The sequence below is a fragment of the Lissotriton helveticus genome, chromosome 3_1 (genome assembly GCF_964261635.1).
Source record: "Lissotriton helveticus chromosome 3_1, aLisHel1.1, whole genome shotgun sequence".
NCBI classification, from domain to species: domain Eukaryota; kingdom Metazoa; phylum Chordata; class Amphibia; order Caudata; family Salamandridae; genus Lissotriton; species Lissotriton helveticus.
Genome location: NC_136061.1, coordinates 1,758,392,231 through 1,758,412,872, shown reverse-complemented (window position 1 = coordinate 1,758,412,872; position 20,642 = coordinate 1,758,392,231). Strand labels below are relative to the sequence as shown.

Below are 20,642 nucleotides of genomic sequence, written 5' to 3'. Positions count from 1 at the left end.
CACTTCATATGCATAATTGTCTTCAATGGATCTCTCTTAAGTAGACCAACTGTATGTTAAATTCAAATTGCATTCAGTCAGGTGAGTTCAAAGTAAGCCAACCATATTCAAACATGAACAGTATTTATACGTCGACAGAGTCCATGGCAGGCTTGTCCACACATTCCAGTTAAATAGAGCGTAGAAATGTACAAAGGATCATGTGGTAACAATGGTCTGGGTCTAAATATGTGCTTCAGCGCCCGATGCATTTCAAACATCTCACAACAATCTAGACTAATTCATTAGGCTAGTCCATTGACAGAGGGCAATAAAAGTTATGAAAAGGTAACTAAGAATAAGAAATACAAGAACGCGTATTATATGAATATGGTTAAAAACATTATCTCCCTATCATTTAGGTGGGTCCATAGCACTGTGGTTGCATGTATTTAAATATTAGCATATACTCAAATAGAATTTAAATATATAACAGTATTAGTCCAATCTAGACCATATCATTATATGGGCCCATTGGCATAGCATTGAGTAGCCCAGTATTAATCTATGTGTCAAATGCAATTTCTAATAAATAACTAATCATCTATAATAGTCATAAATAGTATTCTAATAAACTAAAATATAGATCGGCAATATACTCAGGGGACAAAGGAGAACTATTCATCTATAATAGCCATAAAACAGTATTTAGATAATATTACATATAGAATTGCACATTTCATCTCAATATCACAGATCAATAATAGATATTGATAATAGTGTTTGTCAGGAGAGACTTAAAAATAGGTAGGTGTGCATAGCAACAGCTCATCATTATCCCATATGTGGTGAATTGGCTTTGTGAATGGGCTTAATCTTCAAGAACCATTTAATTACCTTCAGTAACGCCTTTTCTGGTAGAGCCTATGGGCTGGATTTAGATCTTGGCCGACAGGTTACTGACAGATTTCCCGTCCGCCAAAATATAAATCCCATTATATCCTATTGTATTTCGGCAGATGGCATTAACAGTCATTGTTGTGATAGAGTAACCCACCTGCCAAGAACTAAGTCAGGCCCTTTATCTAGCCGCAGATTCCATACCTTTGAATTTTATAGGCGTCAGACAGCATCCAGTAAGATTTTTTGTGACCCATACCCCTGAACAGTGGAAGGTGGCGTTGGTGTGCTACGCATGTATAGTCGGCACCAGAAGTGACATTGTGGTGCCTATATATGTGCCACCAAGTCACGCTAATGTCAGTTACTAATCACGACTCTCCATGACAGAAGTGCAAAGCCATGAAGATCATCACGGACTATTGTTGTGTACAACTCGACCTTTGTTTGCACAAACATCCCCCACGAAGAGTTGGTCATCCACCAGGAACTCTCATGTGTGGTCAGGTATGTCAAGGTAGACTGACAATGCTCTTTTTGGTTCCAGGAGGAGTCGCCGCTCCTCTTCTTTGAAGGGAAGTGGAGGAATGAAAAAGTTAGGCAAGGTGATTGATTGGCTATATGAAATGGGGTGATCACTTTTGGCAGAAAATAGGCCCTTGTGTGAAGCCTGGCTGCCAGAATAACGTAATACAACAAATGCCTGTACCATGGACACTGGTTAGCATTCATTTAATAGGCATCAAAACACTGTTAGCTGAATTATTATTTTTAGATCCAGCCTCACCCACTATCTATTTATGGTTAGGTGTGTGCTCTCTAGTGCCTGACAGTCCAAATCAAACCGCTGTTTGTAACTGAAAACGGGAGATTCCGGGCAGAATTCAACTCAACACATCCATTGATGTCTGCTCCAATGAGACAGTCCATCCACCCACACTTGTGTGGAAAAGTAAATGTTGCCATGTTGTATGTGCCTACGTGTTCCCCATCTTATGCTATATGTGCATGATCGATATGCATGTATTCCCCTCTGATCGATTAAAGACGCAATTACAGTTGTGTCCATCTCTAGTATGTCAGTTTCCAGTCATCGTGAAAACAACGAATATTAGGCCTATGTAAACCTACGTTGCCACATTTTACAGTGTGCACGTTAATTCATTGAATTGTCTCCGTTTCTAGGCCTCAAAAGGGCCCGGACTCAGATTCAGCTCCTGTCTCCTGAACCCTCTCCGAGGAGCGATACAGCCCCCACCTGTATCCCTGACCCTTCGCTTACTTACTGCCTCGCAGTGCCCGGCCCGGCCTGGCTCTGCCTCCCAGTCTGCCAAGAGTATGTTATGTTTCTAGTTATCAGTCCAGCCCTCCTTCTCTGCATTCCTAAGCTACTGAATCGCATCAATAGTTTCCGTCATGGTCTAGCCTTTATGTCTCCATGTAAGAGAAATACTGTATTAATATTCATAGAATATTCCTAGCACACGCAATACATGTAGAATTATGCATGCACCAGTCTTAGAGTCTATTAGCCTTTGCCCTGATAACTTTTGGATTCTATCAACATGTACTCTAAACACCAGATACTAGATATGCCTTGGGTACATGTCGCTCTGACACTCCAGACTTTAGTCTCCTCTTCTAGCGCAGAAGTCATAGCCCCCAGTTCTCCCTGGTAACACGTCATTGCCCGTTTGCGCGCACCACTAGGTTAGAGGTCCCAGCTGCTCAGGTAGCCCCCTCCATGTTTCCGCCCCGTTTATGACATATTCTGTTACGTTTACATCACATGTCTATGTATACGCCCTGTACACGCCTTCTTGTTACATCATTTTGCCCTTATCTTTCGCGACTGCTACGAGTCACGCCTACTGCTACGCCTACTGTATTGAATGTAATGCATTTGTTTTGATATATATACTGTGCACCCATATTAAAAGTTACCCCTTGTCCATTCCCAGATCCTGCCCCCGGCAGCTGCCTTCATTCCCTTCTCGTACAGGCTGTCCTGTTCCTGTCCTTTATGCCTGATTAAAGCCTGTTGACTCAAGATACCTCGAATCCTGACTCTTATTTATTGAGCTACCTGTTTTATTGATTATATGAAAAATAGTACCGGTAATTAATTATTTATTTACCACATAATGGCGCCCGAATAGGGACTTGCCCTTTCCCCACGCGCCGGAGAAGCCACGCAGGCCCCCTGATCCTCTGCAGCCGTGACGGAACCATACCGGGCACGTGCAGATATTTCTGCTTCAAGTATCCCTCAGGCCCACGGAGGAGACGGAGGTTGCGGTCCAGCGTCCAGACGAGGCGGTGAGGAACGCGGCGAGTCCCGACCAGAGCCCAAGCCGAGAGTCCAAGGTCCGAGGTATCTGGAGGCCCACCTGTAACTGAAGTCCGAAGTTCGTAGTCCGTCGTCGTAGCAGTCCAGTCCAGTCCAGTCCGAGGCCTTCCGTTCTTGCTGCCCGGTGAGTACCGTTGCTGGGGTAGTATCTAGACAGGGTCAATTAATTTGTCTCTGGTCCGTGGGTTTGGGTACGCAGATCCAACACGAAGTGTTCACCTAGGTGGACGCGGGTCCTGACGTGTCTCTTTATGAGACCGGTGAGTTTCGTGCTGTTTTAGCAGTGCATCTAGTCATTCTAGTAAGTTCTGTTCTCGAGAAATTCATGTGTTCTGTTCTCAGTATTCGAGGTAGTATTTTGTCCGAACTGTTATTTTAAATGTTATTTCATGTGTTTTCAATGTCGTGGTATGAGTGATTTGTTTTTCCAGTTATTATTGTGTTTATCGTGTATTGTATTGTGTCCAGATTCCAGCCTAAGTCATGCCTCTATTCTCGAGGTTACGTCAGTTAAAAACCAGAAAAGGTCTGCTCGAGGAAGCAGTTCCTGTCCCGCCTAGGGACAGTCCAGGTCATTTTATGTATCATAAGCATGGCTTAAGTGCCATATTATATCTAGACTTATGGGTGGATTACACCAAGGAATTAGAAGAGAAATATAGATGGCCCATGTCAGGTACATGGGATGCCGAGTGCATCATGCGAGTAGAAGAAGCATTATGGAAAAAGAAAGCCAGACAGTCCCAGAAAGATGCCATCGAGTTATGGCGCAAAGAATCTCATAGAAGAACCGAAAAAGAAATCAGAAAAACAGAATTAAGTAGGGAATCCTCAGAAAGAGCCCAAGAAAGGGAATTAATCGAAGTAGGTGAACGAGTTAAAGCCGAACAGTCAGACAGACAGAGAAATGCCCTCATTAAGGGTATGTATCCTCTTCTTGCCGAGGGCTTGCCGAAAGCAACCCCGGAAGCACCATGTAATTTTCCGCCGCCATTAGTTCCGATTAAGCTACGTCACAAACCGACCGCAGCTGATATTTTTCTCTCGTCCTATTTGGACGACACAGTCCCAGAATATGCCAATCCTGTTCCACCAGCTCCCGTAAATAATGTAATTCCTGTTCCTCCAGCCACCGGGGCACCCGTTACAGCACCTGTTACGGTACCCCAGGTCCAGCCTACAGTACAAGTACCCGTTACATCAGTCACTCTCCCAGCACGTACAATACCCGTCAAAGATTCTAGTCTAGGGGCCACGGGGGGAAGTCCTCCTGGAACCCCGCCTCAACACAGACGTCTGACACTTCTCGAGCTACATGAACGAGCGTTACAGCGTTCGCCCAAACTCCAGTCCGTTGCAGATATCAAGCGAGCCCTTACCGAATGCCGTTATGATCCAGTCCCAGGCGATGATGATATGGTCCTGTATTCATTGCGTGTAAGGCGGGTGACCGAATATTTGGACACCCTACCGAATATGAAAGGTTATCTAGACAGAATATATCGTTTCATCCGTACAGGAGCAGATCCAGGAAGCATTGGCGAGGCCATGGCTCAAAGAAAAGTCGAGATTCAACTCATGCTTTTAAAGTTTCTAATTAATTGTTTAATACGAGAACAAGATTATCCGGATAAAGATCCGGAAGAAATGAAAGTCCTGACCAGGTGGAGTGACCATATAGCCGAGGGAAGACACAAGACACAGAACTGTATAGAGAGTATGTACAAGAAGATCCGTAGGGAAATAATAAAGTTACACGAGAAACGAGAAGCAGCACGAGTAACCGAGAAAAAAGACGCCTCTGATACTGAAGAGGTAGACGACGAGAATCCCTCCAGAATAGCGTATGTAGGTAGAACTAGACTTTCCGACCGACATTCACGTCCAGATCATAAGAAAGTTTTTCCTCCTCCAGCACCAGAACAAGGTTCTCTTGAACAAGTATTCCAAGCTACCGATCACATTCTGAAATCACGAATAGGTTATAGTGAACTTAGTACCATGCATGAACAAGAATTAGCCCGATCAGCAGTCCGATGGACTACTGATTCTACCACTTTTCCAGACGGAATAGTGGCACAAATGTTTCTGAAACTGCCCCCAGCCGAGCAGCGACTGGTGGGTATGTATATGATCCAGCACCTCATTACACTGTATGAGGGACAGCATTCTGATCCCGGTCCGTTACATGATGTTCTGAACGAGTTACTCCAGTATAGATGGAGAGGTCTAGGTACTGATTTAATTAGTGTCATTCTAGAACAGCGCCACAAATATCGAACGTTTCAGAATCCGCATTTTGTTCATGTCTCACCTCCAGAAAGTAAATCATTTTACATAGATAGACAGAATCCGTTACGAGAAGTACACCCAGTTAGGACAACGGGTGGTGATCTAGAACGAGTATTTGTTTACACCCCTATCACAAAGATGGAACTCTTAGAGATGAAAAAGTTAATTCCCTGTCACGACAAAGATCCAGCAGGGTTCCATCGAGAATTAAAAGACATGCTCCGTATGGGAGAATACACGTATCCTGATATCATTAAAATGTTAAAGGTCCTGTTGCCCGCAGGGGTATATGAAAAACTCAAGGAAAAAGAATGGGAGGTGGGAGAGAAAAAGATAGATTGGACAGCTCTAGAAGCTGAAGATACTTCACGAGTACCAGGTACCGGTCTAGGGGGTAAAGTTAAAGAATTGCCCGAGTTATTGATACAGGTTTTGCCAAGATTACTAGCCACGAAAAAGGAAGATTGGGATGCAATCTCAGCTTGTAAACAGAAACAGGATGAAGACACTAGTGATTTTTATTCTAGATTTGAAAAATGTTTTATTATTAACAGTGGTCTGAAAACGAGTAGTGAATCGTACCCTCATCTTTTTGTTACCAAACTAGTCGAGAATTCCAGTCCACAAGTTAAAAATCGAGTATTGAAAGTCGAAAGTAGTTGGCAAGCTAATACTCCGTCACAAATGCTACAAATGCTCCAGTATCACCAGAATAGAATCAGGGAAGAGCAAGAACACGAAGGGAGACGTATGAAAGACACGAAAATGAAAGTATTAGTTGCACAATCTGTTCCACCAGACAGTCAGAAGAGGGGTCCGAATCAAGCCAGTCATCCTGCGGCTCCCGTTAAAGGGACTTGCAATTATTGTAAACAGCCAGGTCATTTTATAAACGAGTGTGCAGTTCTGAAACACAACATAGCTACTGGTAAGACTAAAGAAAGACCACGTCCGCCTAGACAAGAACAAGTTTCACAGACTTCTCAGCCACCACAGAATGCACAACAGACAGTTCCAGCACTGCAGCCTATCGCTGCAACACAGCATGTTACACAGCAGATGTACCAGTATGCTCAGTCAGAGTATCCAGAGTATCAACAGTATTCATGAAACAGCCTAGAGAGGGAGGTAGGCTTGCCTCTCATCGAGATACCTGTAGATCAAGAGGGTCCCTATGTACACAGTCAAGTATTAGGGAAAGACAGAAAGTTTTTGATTGATACAGGGGCAAGTAGGACTACTATCAGTCATGACGAGGTTCCAGGGGCTCCGCTCTCAGGCTCTAAAAATGTTTCCCTTGGATTTTCAGGAAAGCCGATTGTTAATGAAATTTCGAAACCAGTTACTCTAGAAGTTGGTCCATTGTCCCGAATTACTGATTTGTTACTTACGAAAGCATGTCCAGAAAATTTGTTAGGCATTAAAACGTTAAAGGAATTAGGTGCAGTAATTTGTTGCTCCCCAGAAGGAGTCCGTTTGTTTCTCAGAGACTTTAAAGGTCATTATGTATTACGTGATTTTGATCCAAGATTATTGAATGTACCACAGCATTTATGGGCGCAAGGTCCAACTGATGTAGGTTGTATGCACATCACACCCCATCGTGTGACTGTCAAGCAAGGTATAGTTTTGCCACGAATCAGACAGTACAGATTGCCACCTGAGGCTGTAGCAGCCTTATCCAAAATTATTGACGAGCTCATTGCTCAAGGAGTGGTTGTAGAAACTGACTCCAATGTATGTAATTCTCCTATCATTCCAGTCCTGAAACGTACTGATCCAAATGCACCTCCAGTATATCGATTAGTGATTGACCTTCGAGAGCTTAATAAATGTATCATACCTCAGTACCCAGTAGTCCCAGATATTTCTTCCTTACTAACAGCCATTGATTCTGAAGCTAAATTTTTCACAGTTATCGATCTCAAGAACGCATTTTTCAGTGTCCCCATTCATCCAGACAGCCAGTACCTTTTCGGTTTTTGTTTAAATGGAAGGAGCTATAAATTCACACGAGCTCCTCAAGGTTTCACAGAAAGTCCTAGTATTTACAGTCAAGCACTTAAGAGACAACTAGACAATATTCACATGCCAACTGACACTGCCCTGCTCCAGTATGTCGATGATATACTGATCACAGCCCGTTCTGAACGTGACTGCGAGCGAGCGTCACTTACAGTTCTATATTTTCTGGCCGAGCAGGGGCACAAGGTGTCCCCTTCCAAATTACAATTCTGTGTCCAGCAAGTGGTATACTTAGGACACTTACTGTCCAAGTGGGGTAGGCAGTTGACACCAGACCGTATCCAGTTAATAGCGAGTCTTCCACAGCCCAAGACACAGAAGGAGGTACGAGCTTTTATCGGCCTTACTTCTTATTGCAGACAATGGATTCCTCAGTATGCATTTCTAGCCAAACCACTGATACAGTTAACGGCACAGGAGGCAGCCGTATCGACTGTCCTCCCTTGGACCCAGGAACATACACTTGTTTTCAATGAATTAAAGAAAGCCTTATGTCAAGCACCTGTTCTAGCAACACCGAACTACAGTAAGCCTTTTACACTTTTTGTCACAGAACGTGATGGTACTGCATTATCTGTTCTCACACAAGATCAAGCAGGACAGTACAAGCCCTGTGCTTATTTCTCGAGCACATTAGATCCAGTAGCCCAGGCTCTGCCTGCGTGCCTCAAGTCAGTTGCAGCCACAGCTCTAGCTATCAGACAAAGTGATTCCATAGTGTTAGGACACTCCCTGACAGTACAAGTTCCACACTCCGTGGAAGTTCTTTGAAACCGAACACAGACTCAGCACTTGACAATTGCACGTTTAACAGGTTATGAACTGACACTATTCCAGCCACACATAGAAATCAGACGCTGCAACATTCTAAATCCTGCTACACTGTTACCGTCAGTTACTTCAAATCTAGCCACACATGACTGTGTGGAAGTTGTTAACACTATGACTAAGCCAAGACAAGACCTGACAGACATTGCATTACCTAATCCCGACCTGACACTTTATGTGGATGGTTCATGTATGAGAACAAGTACAGGAGAACTAGTAGCCGCGTATGCAGTGACTACTGAAACTGAAGTTATAGAAACACATCGTATTGACACCCTGTCTGCTCAAGCAGCAGAGCTAGTTGCTCTGACCCAAGCCTGCATACGTGCCAAGAACCTGAAAGTAAACATATATACAGATTCACGTTATGCATTCGGAGTCGTACACGACTTTGGAGTGCTCTGGCAGGAGAGAGGTTTCATGACTTCTCATGGAACCAAGATTCAGCATGGTCTCCTCATTCAAGCTCTGTTAGATGCAATACATTTACCGACAGCTATCGCTATCATGAAGTGCAAGGCACATACGAAAGTTACTGACATCATTTCCCAAGGTAACGATCTAGCAGATCGAACAGCCAAGCTTACAGCTCAGACCCCAGACATTCCAGTTAACACGACACAGACACTCACTCCAGATCCGACTACTTGTATGACTGTTAAGGACCCTACACAAGATGTCATAGACATACAGTTACATGCTACACCCGAAGAAATCAAGAAATGGTCCGAACAAGGAGGGGTCCAGACAGATCAAGGATGGTTAACGAAGGGAAAAGCCACATGGTTTCTCCCCGACTCTATGGTTCAAGTCATTATTAATACCGCACATAGTCCAGCACATCTAGGAGAAAAAGCTATGTTAGACAGTATTCAGAACCTATGGTTCAACAAGCATTTACGAGCTGCAGCCAAGCAGAAAGTCCGTACCTGTATGATATGTTGTCAGTTCAATCCAGGTAAAAGTGTCCCGGTGAAACAAGGTGGATTCCAACCTCCTGACCACCCTTTTGAAGTCCTCCAGATGGATTATATTCAGATGGAGCGATGTCGAGGTTTCAAGTATGTCCTCGTAGTTGTATGCGCTTTGTCCAGGTGGACAGAAGCATATCCAGTTCCAGATTACACAGCCGCGACCACTGCCAGGCAGTTGGTTCGTGAATTCTTTCCCCGCTATGGACTCCCTAGGGTCGTATATTCTGATAACGGCTAGCCATTCTCATCCGAGCTTATGAAACATGTTTCCCTTCTGTTAGGGTACCAGTGGAAGTTCCATTGTGTACGCCATCCTGAAGCAGCCGGTCTCGTAGAGAGACATAATCAGACTCTGAAAATTCGCATTGCAAAAATATGTAAAGAGAAAGGTGTAGACTGGCTAGTTGCCCTGCCAGTTGCCTTGTTTTTTATGAGGATGGTTGCACATTCCAGATCAGGTCTGTCCCCGTATGAGGTCGTATTCGGCCGCCCCCCAAACATGTGGGGTACACCTAGACCCCGCAGTATTACAGATGTTTCCAGTAATATGCTGACAGATTACCTAGCTTCCTTGATGTCTGCCCTACACTCTTGTCGTTCACAGGTTGCCGCCGCATTTCCAGACAACACCGAGGTTAAACCGCATGAGGTCATTCCAGGCGATCTGGTGTTGGTGCGGAATTTTGATCGTTCAAGTACGCTGGAGCCCCGCTGGAAGGAGCCCCGCCTCGTCTTGCTTACAACAAGGACCGCAGTGAAGCTCGAGGGGAGAAAAGGATGGGTCCACTTGACACACATAAAGAAGTTCCATGGAGTACCAGAAAAGACTTTTGCTAAGGACTACCTCATTCCTACAGACTGCCTAAAAACAGACTCTGAATTCAAAGTTCCCCTGTTAGAGAAAACTCCGCAACAGGAGTATAAAGAGAAGCTCCGGTCTAGTAAAATAAGTCAGCCAGTTTAATTGTCTAAGTCCCTCTCGGGTGAAACGGTTAGACAGGTTTCTGACATGTATGAGATAGACCCCCATAGTGAGAGAGTTAGTCAAAACTCTATAAGATGTATCGTTGTTCTAAGTTTCTTCTTATTTTTGAGTCTTATGGTTACCTGCACAAGTTATGCTTTACATTTATGCTTTCCAGTTTCACATGTAAATATGTTTTCTAATACTACAGTAGAGCACACATTTAGTGATCTGCCTCCTCATGAGCTATCCTATCGTCTTGCTATGCGAAATAATACATTCATCAGTATGTTACATTATTCACACCAGACCAGCAATGCCACTAATTGTTGGGTGTGTGGTCGACTCCCCCCTTTCCAGACACCGAAGGGAGTCCTGCCACTCTTTCCTTATCCGTTTTCACATAATGGTTCGTGTGGAGCATGGTCCACGTTAACGTCATCCTCCAATGATATGTCCCTTCTGAATAGAACATGTTTTCCAGACAAGCAAGGTCTCTCCCATAGAACAGGGTTAGATCTAGAAAATGAAGTATATGATTTAGGTAATTATTCTTCGAATTTCATGGTCCTGAATGTTCAGTCTGATACTACTCCAGATTTGCCTGCTATTTCAGTACTACCAGTCAAAGGCGAATTATGTGTCAGAAAGAATGGTTCCGCACATGTAGGACATAGTGATTGTACTACTATTGTCGAGTATAGTGACAGTGGGAAATCTATTTTCAAAGCCTCACGTCATTCTTATTTTGTTTGTGGTCAGACCGCATATGTTCGTCTGCCCCTCGATTGGGATGGAACATGTTATATTGCCTTCCTACTGCCACCAGTTTTTCTAGCCCCATCTGATTATCACAGAAACACGCATCTAGTACACGTCAGACATAGAAGGGAGATCGAGTCCCCAATTGTCGATCAAACTGAAACTACTCTAGAACAATATCAAGACTTCAATAAAGGTTTCTTCTTCTTTATAGGACCTATCCAGAATAGTAAGTTAATACGTAGGTTAACCAGAACCCTTGAAGCAGTAGTGAATGAGACTACTTCTGCTCTAGGTAACTTAACTGAAGAGCAATCTGCTATGAGATTTGTCGTGTTCCAAAATCGTCTCGTTCTTGACGTCATACTGGCCGATAGAGGAGGAGCATGTAGAGTCATCGGATCTAGTTGTTGCATTTTCATTCCTAATAACGCACCGTCTGTTTATTCAGCTATAACCAGACTTCATAAAATTGCCCATCAGTTACACCAGAATCCAGGCACCTGGACATGGTCCGGTTGGCTCTGGAGTATTATATCTGCCTGGGGATGGAAAGTATTGTCATTCCTAGGTATTGCAGTAATGATCATATTCAGTTGCTGCCTCTGTATACAATGTGGCCCTGCGATTTGCGGCATGTGTGCTACCTCTTGTATTCCTAGTCCTAAACCCCGTTCCAAGACAATTCGAGACGAGCAAATGATGCTATATGAAATGATAGATGGTATCATGAATATTGATGTTTCCTGATGGAAACGTAGGGCACAAGGAGGGAATGTGGAAAAGTAAATTTTGCCATGTTGTATGTGCCTACGTGTTCCCCATCTTATGCTATATGTGCATGATCGATATGCATGTATTCCCCTCTGATCGATTAAAGACGCAATTACAGTTGTGTCCATCTCTAGTATGTCAGTTTCCAGTCATCGTGAAAACAACGAATATTAGGCCTATGTAAACCTACGTTGCCACATTTTACAGTGTGCACGTTAATTCATTGAATTGTCCCCGTTTCTAGGCCTCAAAAGGGCCCGGACTCAGATTCAGCTCCTGTCTCCTGAACCCTCTCCGAGGAGCGATACAGCCCCCACCTGTATCCCTGACCCTTCGCTTACTTACTGCCTCGCAGTGCCCGGCCCGGCCTGGCTCTGCCTCCCAGTCTGCCAAGAGTATGTTATGTTTCTAGTTATCAGTCCAGCCCTCCTTCTCTGCATTCCTAAGCTACTGAATCGCATCAATAGTTTCCGTCATGGTCTAGCCTTTATGTCTCCATGTAAGAGAAATACTGTATTAATATTCATAGAATATTCCTAGCACACGCAATACATGTAGAATTATGCATGCACCAGTCTTAGAGTCTATTAGCCTTTGCCCTGATAACTTTTGGATTCTATCAACATGTACTCTAAACACCAGATACTAGATATGCCTTGGGTACATGTCGCTCTGACACTCCAGACTTTAGTCTCCTCTTCTAGCGCAGAAGTCATAGCCCCCAGTTCTCCCTGGTAACACGTCATTGCCCGTTTGCGCGCACCACTAGGTTAGAGGTCCCAGCTGCTCAGGTAGCCCCCTCCATGTTTCCGCCCCGTTTATGACATATTCTGTTACGTTTACATCACATGTCTATGTATACGCCCTGTACACGCCTTCTTGTTACATCATTTTGCCCTTATCTTTCGCGACTGCTACGAGTCACGCCTACTGCTACGCCTACTGTATTGAATGTAATGCATTTGTTTTGATATATATACTGTGCACCCATATTAAAAGTTACCCCTTGTCCATTCCCAGATCCTGCCCCCGGCAGCTGCCTTCATTCCCTTCCCGTACAGGCTGTCCTGTTCCTGTCCTTTATGCCTGATTAAAGCCTGTTGACTCAAGATACCTCGAATCCTGACTCTTATTTATTGAGCTACCTGTTTTATTGATTATATGAAAAATAGTACCGGTAATTAATTATTTATTTACCACACTTGAAAAATAAACACAATGAAAAATGTGTGGTGAAAAGGAAGGCACCTCACGGGCAAACAACCCTCGGGCGCTTGGCAGATGTTACCAATTCCCTGCCCCTTTCTCATCATCGGTCGCCATTCCTTTTCGAAATAAAATAAGTGTCCAAAACAAAGACCCTTTCAGGTGTGCAGAAGGGCAGGTGCAAGAAAAGAAGCTCACGGAATCGCTCCCTGATGTGACAGAAGAAGTGATTAAAATCAGCAGACACACCAATGGTACAACCGACATGTTTCACTGCCTTATACACTCTATGGCAGATTCATCAGGGTTCCTGGGATGATTTTTGGTCATGGTTCAATACCCGTACGATTGATACAACAATCAACGCTAGGGCTGATATTTCCCTGACCAGCTGGTATGAGAGGACGTGGCTGGTTTAGGTTTCCATAATCAAGATGTCCAACACTGGTGCGGGGACCGATTGGTGAACCCTGATGAATCTGCCATAAAGTGTATAAGGCAGTGAAACATGTCGGTTACAGGTAATGGTACGCGATAGCAAGCTACCAGCCTTTTTACTTCACCAGTACACACCAGATCTAGTAATAAAGTTGTACCATTGGTGTGTCTGCTGATTTTAATCACTTCTTCTGTTACATCAGGGAGCGATTCCTTGAGCTTCTTTTCTTGCACCTGCCCTTCTGCACACCTGAAAGGGTCTTTGTTTTGGACACTTATTTTATTTCGAAAAGGAATGGCGACCGATGATGAGAAAGGGGCAAGCAATTGGTAACATCTGCCAAGCGCCCCCAGGGTTGTTCGCCCGTGAGGTGCCTTCCTTTTCACCACACATTTTTCATTATGTTTAATTTTCAAGTGTGGGTGGATGGACTGTCTCATTGGAGCAGACACCAATGGATGTGTTGAGTTGAATTCTGCCCGGAATCTCCCGTTTGCAGTTACAAACAGCGGTTTGATTTGGACGGTCAAGCACTAGATAGCATACACCGAACCATAAATAGATAGTGGGTGAGGCTGGATCTAAAAATAATTTTTTCCAACTAACAGTGTTTTGATGCCTATTAGATGAATGCTAACCAGTGTCCATGGTACAGGGATTTGTTGTACTAAGTTCTGTTGAGTGGAGGGCTATCCCGTAGGTACCTTTATTTCCCTCTTGGCTCCTTTGTGTATTACATGCCAGAATAACGTGACAGATATCAGGAGGACGGTCGAAGGCAGTCAACTGCCACTGCTCTATCTCCATGAAAGAAAGAGGAAAGTGGACAGGTTTGGCTGGAGAACCCTCCCCTGCTGCTTCAACAGATGATCTTCCCGAAGGGGCAGCCTGATCGCAGGGTCAACGGCCATGCTCAGTAGTTTGGTATACCAGACTCTCCGTGCCTAGTCCGGAGCCACAAGGATAATTTGGGCTCTGTCGTACATGATCTTTTTGAGAACTCTGGGCAGGATTGGTATGGGCAGAAATGCTTACAGGAGGCCTGAGCTCCACTCTTGATCCAAAGTGTCTCATAGCGAGAGCCGCCTTGGAACCTCTAGCAGCAAAACTGCTGACATTGTGCGTTCTCGGCAGAAGCAAAATTTAACCAAGGCTCTCCCTACTGCTGAAAGACACCTTCCGCCACCTCTGGGTGGAGATGCTATTCATGACCAGCAAGGTATTGACGGCCGAGTTAATCTGTCCTGACGTTCAGAGAGCCCGCCATGTGTTGAACCACCACGGATATGCCCTGCTGTTCCAGCTATGTCCAAATGCACAGAGCCTCTTGACAAGGGGTCCATGACCCCACCCAGCCCGTTTTGTTGCAGTACCACATGGAGGCGGTGCTGTCTGTGAACATCTGCACTAGCCTTCCCTTGATGTAGGGTAGAAAGCCTTTCAATTCCAGTCGGATCGCTCGACGCTCCAGCATGTTGATGTGAATTCTGGATTCTGCTGGAGACAAGAATCCTCTGATCTCCACCTCTCCTAGATGGCCGTCCCATCCAAGGCGTGACATATCTGTCACTAATGTCCGATGTGGTTGGCGAAGGGAGAGGGGTCTGCCTCCGACTTAATTGCAGTTTGTTAACCACCACTGCAGATCTCTTGCAGTTCCCACCAAGATCTGGGCCATGTCAGAGAGATTCCCCTGATGCAGCGCCCATTGAAACTTCAGGTCTCATTGCAGAGCCTACACATGAAATCTGGCTTGTGCCACTAACAGGATGCCAGAGGCCATGAGGCCCAGCAGCCTCAGAGTCAGTCTCACCAACACAAGGGCCAGAGGACAAAACATCAGTATCAGAGCCTGAATATCCTGGACTCACTACTTGGGAGGATAAACCCAAAACAACACTTTGTCCAGAACTGCCCTTAGGAAAGGGCACGTCGGAGAGGAAGTCAGGTGTGACTTCGGCATGTTGATAGTGAAACCCAGCGAGTGCCATTTGCTAAATTCAGACACAAAGTAGACTGTTGCACGTTCATTAGAACTATTCTCTTCTGATGTCTAATGGTAATAAGAATATCTAACAAGGCTTCTCAATTAGTGTCAGTTGTTTCTGTCTTCTCTATTTTTTGTCCTTATCTGCATATTATAGAATCATTTTGATTCCATTATCTGATTTCCACAGCAGCATGGCTTAGGTACTTAGCATTTTAGTTGTCATTCATATAATTTTCTGCTCTTAGAGGGTGATTTCCCAATACCATATAGAAATACATCTTTTCAAGATGGCCCCCTTTCGTAATGCCAATTGTCCATGTGTGGGACAATCCCGAGCTATCGGTAGGCACAGCACTTGCTCTTAAAGTCTTTAATGACAATATCCTACGTAACTTTGGTATTTATTTGTAGTTTTTCCAATACCTATGATAGACGTGTGATATTAAGAACATTTATTTAAGTAATATCAGAAGTCTCAAAGTTCTGTGTTTTCTGGATTAACTAGTCTTGGCCAATGCTGATAACCTTCCTTAGTACAATTGTTTTGGCATATTCAGATTAAACATGCAAGTCTGCAAATAATATGATTATTCTCATATTATTTTCCAGGTTTGACAAGCCTTGGCCTATCTGGAGTATCTTCTCCGTTTAGAATTTTCTCCTCTGGGGCATACACACTAATATTAATATTGAGGATGGCACATCTAATTTGATGCTGCCTTACTTTCAAAATTACTTTCTACTATCACTACTTTTTAGTCTGGTGTGATCTTGTTTTTTTGGGCTCACATGCTACTAACCCCTGTTGATCATCTATTGGAGAGGCACAAGTCTCCTTTAGCTACTGAGGATAATGTCTGTTGCCAAGTTTATTTGAAACAGTCTCCAAACACCTAGGTAAACACCAGGCTGTACAATATTTTGCAAATGTGTCAGTTTAATGAGAAGGCATAGATTGGAATACTACTGTACTAGAGTGCATGCCGAGATCGACAGAGGTGTTACAATCCATGCTTTTCACCTGCCTAGTTTATGGGCAAATAACATCTGTGAACATATCCATATTATGAACATTTTTGGATTTCTAGAACTTTTTTCGCTTTGAACAAGTTTTACTACCTTCTGTCAATGAACTAGTCTAATGAATGAGTCCTGTGTGCACTTCTCGGCTCCAGGTAACTGGGATTTGGGGACACCGCCACTATGAACTATGTCAAATGAATGCAGTTTGTGATAAAAATATGGTTGGCTGACCTTGAACTCCGATTGAATGCAATTCATTTTCAAAATATGGTGGGTCTATACAGAGAGGTCCAATGAAGACGATTATACATGTTAAATGTCTTAGGTAAGGGCTATAACCATTCAATGACATTTTAAACATTATATATCTATCTGACATGAGATGGAATACGATTATACATGGGGTGTGAATTAATTTCACCCATAATATGAGAGCATATAAGGATATCATACTTTTTTAAAGTTATCCATTGCTGTAATATCAGGATCTCAACAATATAAAAGCCATAAGCACAATTTTGTGCGCAACTTTCATTTAACTTTTATTTTGCAAAATGTTCATTTATATGTGGTGGTTGCTTTGATTACTTGGGCAGTAGTCTAAGAAGGTTTTAAGTTCAATTAGGTTTCCAAATGTGACATAGAGACAAATTAATTTCATGTTATTGAATAAATGTGTAATTTTTGGATAGCTTCAATTGATTATGTATGTGATTTTACAGCCTTTCAGTAGGTCTGGAAAAGAAACAAAACACACTGGCTGATTCGATGTAACTGATGCTCTTATTCTGAGATGTTTTTCAAATAAAGTCTCATTCATGGAGCAATTAATCAGAGTAGAACATTAGAGGGACTGGGAACTTAATTTGCCACTTTGTTCATTAAACAATTGATTATGACAACAGCAAATGAGTGCCTCTCGCATTCTGAAACTGTTTATTTAGGTTTTCATGTTACAACTACCTTTAAATGCATTGAAAGCTAGCTCAGAGAGAAGAGCACATATAAATTACTTAGTGGAATACCAAGGGAACACTATGTTCTAATTGCTCCTGTCTATGTGTACATTGATTTATTATTTATTTTCTATAGCACCAACTAGGAAGGATTTCAACCAATTCAAAGTGATTATTGTTTATAAAAATAATTTGATTCACAAAAATTATATGGAAAAGATAGGCTGTACACCTACACCTGCCTACATGTACAGATCGCAGGTGGAAACAGCGTGAGCATGATGGAAGACGTTGAGTATGTTTTTTAGTGATGGCCGAAGGCTTGCTTGAATGAGGCAGCCTCAAGGTGTTTTATAAAAAGCAGCCAGGAAGGTAGGTTGTGCTGTCAAGGAGGAACAGAGTTCCACAAGCGTGCACCACGCAGACCAGTGAATCGACCTCCATGATGGGTTTGCTTCTGCATCAAATGGAGGAGGTTCAAGGTACTCTTACAAGAGCCAGTGTAGTGGTTTTGGGATCCTGTTATTTTGTTTTGAGGCACTGTCTACATAACTGATTTTGTAATCCGAGGTTTGCTCTACAGCTTGCCGATTGGTTATGGCATGTTCTATTGGAAATGCATATTTGAATTAGCTTGAGTCATTCTGTGCAGGATAAACTTATAAAACAAAGCCCTGGAAATCCCCCTGATGAAACATTTCACAGGGGGCTTAGGCAGCCAGGGTGGTCCCTACAGCCACAGATTAAAGCAAAGAAACTACTGCGTGTCACCGCTGAGTAGTGCAACATTTGGCTTGCAGTCTAAAGTAGAACGCAGTTCGAACCGCAGAAGTGAGGTTCAAGATAAGAGACCTCCGAAAGAAAAATATAATTCAAAGAAAGAAGAGATGAGGAAATCCATTTACACTTACAACCAAGAAGCATGATGATAAAGCTTAAAGGGAATGGAGAAGCATAAACACATTCTGGTAACAGAGTTATGTCCTAAACAAACCAAGTCAACCCTTTAATGCGGATTGGATCCCTAATCTAATCACCCACTTTCAGAAGACGTTTGAGGCTGTTCCTGTAAATAAGCCACCTATAGATTCCTCCTCCTAACATTACCACAGCATGGCATTTTTTAGTAACAATTACTAATAAAAACACATCAGACCGTAACTTTCCAGTTCTACCTTATGAGTAAGGATAGGACACCTCCTGTGGGCCCTGGTGATGTGGACACCTACCAATAGTGAAGGAGGCCTTGCCCTTCAGCAGCAGCTTCAGGCAGTTGGGCTGGTTGTAAAGGACGCTGTAATGCAGAGCTGTGTGCCCGTCTGTTGTCCTGCGGTCCAGACTTCCCCTGTGCAGGGAAAGAAAAGTATTTAACTAGCCAACCCTCCATGAAGGAACATACCCATGTCACCCTGTCCTTGTCCAGCACCCCATAATCTCCAGCACAGCTCTCATTTACTAATCTGTCATTTCCGTTGTAGCATCGTGTAACCCAATCCGAGTCATATTTCTCTCAGGGTGTAGCCCATGCGTCCTATTCCTGTATCATCTCTCCTCTACCCTACCATGTGCGTGGCGTTTCCTGTAAAGAGCAGCCCGGACCTTTCCTCAGGTCTTTGAACCATCTCTCCGACCCCTGGCACAATTTCTCCAATGTATTTATCTGGCTCTTCCAGTACTAGCTACATTTGTGGTGGTGAGGATAATTTATAATTTCCTGGATATAATTAACATTTTAAGATGGTCACTGAAAATCAATTATCTTTCTAAATATAGACAAGAAAGGATAATGTTACTTACCCAGTAAGCATCTGTTCTTGGCATGTAGAGCTGTAGATTCACATACTTTGCATACTCCTGCCATCTATTGTTGGGTCCGGATGTTTGCAAGTTGTTTTTATTCGAAGAAGTCTTTCCTAGTCACGAGGTAAAGTGACGACTCCTTTCAGTGATAGTGCACATGGGCATCGACTCTATTGTTAGATTGTTTTCCCGCAAGAGTGTGAGAATGGAGTAAGAAAGTGTAGTATATAGATGGCCATGCGTATAAATGTATAATGAAGAACTGCAACAACTATAGGTACCCGGGAAGGTGGTTGGACGCATGTGAATCTACAGCTCTATATGCCAAGAACTGATGCATTATCCGTTCAAAGGCAGGTGTGTTGTAATTACACATGCTTTGCATAGACTATAAAACAGTACACTCCAAAGCAGTGGATAACCTGTAGGGGTTACATTTGTTTGGAGCAGTGTTTTAAGTACTGCTTGACCTACATTAGCTATTGACGTGATAATACATATATGCAATAGTGTTTGGTAAATGTGTGTGCTGTAGGCCATGTAGCTGCCTTACATATGTCAGCTAGTAGAATGTTATCTAAAAAGGCCACAGAAGCCCCTATTTTGCAAGTGGAATGCGCTCTAGGGGAATAGTTAAAGTTCTTTTTGCATACCATGCTTGAATGCATTTAACAATCCATCTGGCAATACCAGATTTAGAGATAGGACTGCTTTTGTGAAGTGGAGCAAATGCATCAAACAGTTATTTTGTTTTGCGAAAGTCTTTTGTCCTATCTATGTAGTACAGTAAAGCTCTTTTAACGTCAAGCATGTGAAGAGCGCGTTCTGCTAAAGAGTCAGGTGGAGGAAAGAAAACTGGTAACTCAACCGATTGGTTAATGTGAAAGGCAGAAACAACTTTGGGAAGGAATTTAGGATTGGTGTGGAAAACTATCCTGTCTTTGTGTAGCTGAAAGAAGGGTTCTTCTAAAGTTAATGCCTTTGTATCACCAACTCTCCTCAATGATGTGATGGCAATGAGGAAAGCAACTTTCCATGACAGGAATTGCACAGAGCACTTGTGCAGTGGTTCAAAAAGTGGACCCATTAGCCTTGTGAGTACAATGTTGAGATTCCACACTGGGGCAGGAGAAATCCGTGGTGGTATTACTCTTTTTAAGCCTTCCATGAAAGCTTTAATTACTGGAACACTGAATAGTGATAGATGTTGCCTACTTTGCAAGTAGGCATCTACTGCTGCATGGTGCAAACAAATAAACGTATCCACTAGTCATGTTTGCTTTAAATGTAACAGGTAATGATTTGTATGGAAGCATCTAAAAGGATTGATTTTGTTCTTATTGCAGTATCAAACACATCTTTTCCATTGTGCTGCTTAGC

General features: G+C 43.2%; 1 protein-coding gene across 1 annotated transcript in view; it reads right to left on the bottom strand.

Annotated features, from left to right (window-relative positions):
* ASAP3 (ArfGAP with SH3 domain, ankyrin repeat and PH domain 3) overlaps window positions 1-20,642 on the bottom strand; it is a 329,849-nt gene that overhangs the window by 75,588 nt on the left and 233,619 nt on the right. The window contains exon 19 of the mRNA XM_078682583.1: window positions 18,692-18,807. Coding sequence (XP_078538709.1) covers window positions 18,692-18,807 — 116 coding nt within the window. The remainder of the gene's footprint in view (window positions 1-18,691; window positions 18,808-20,642) is intronic.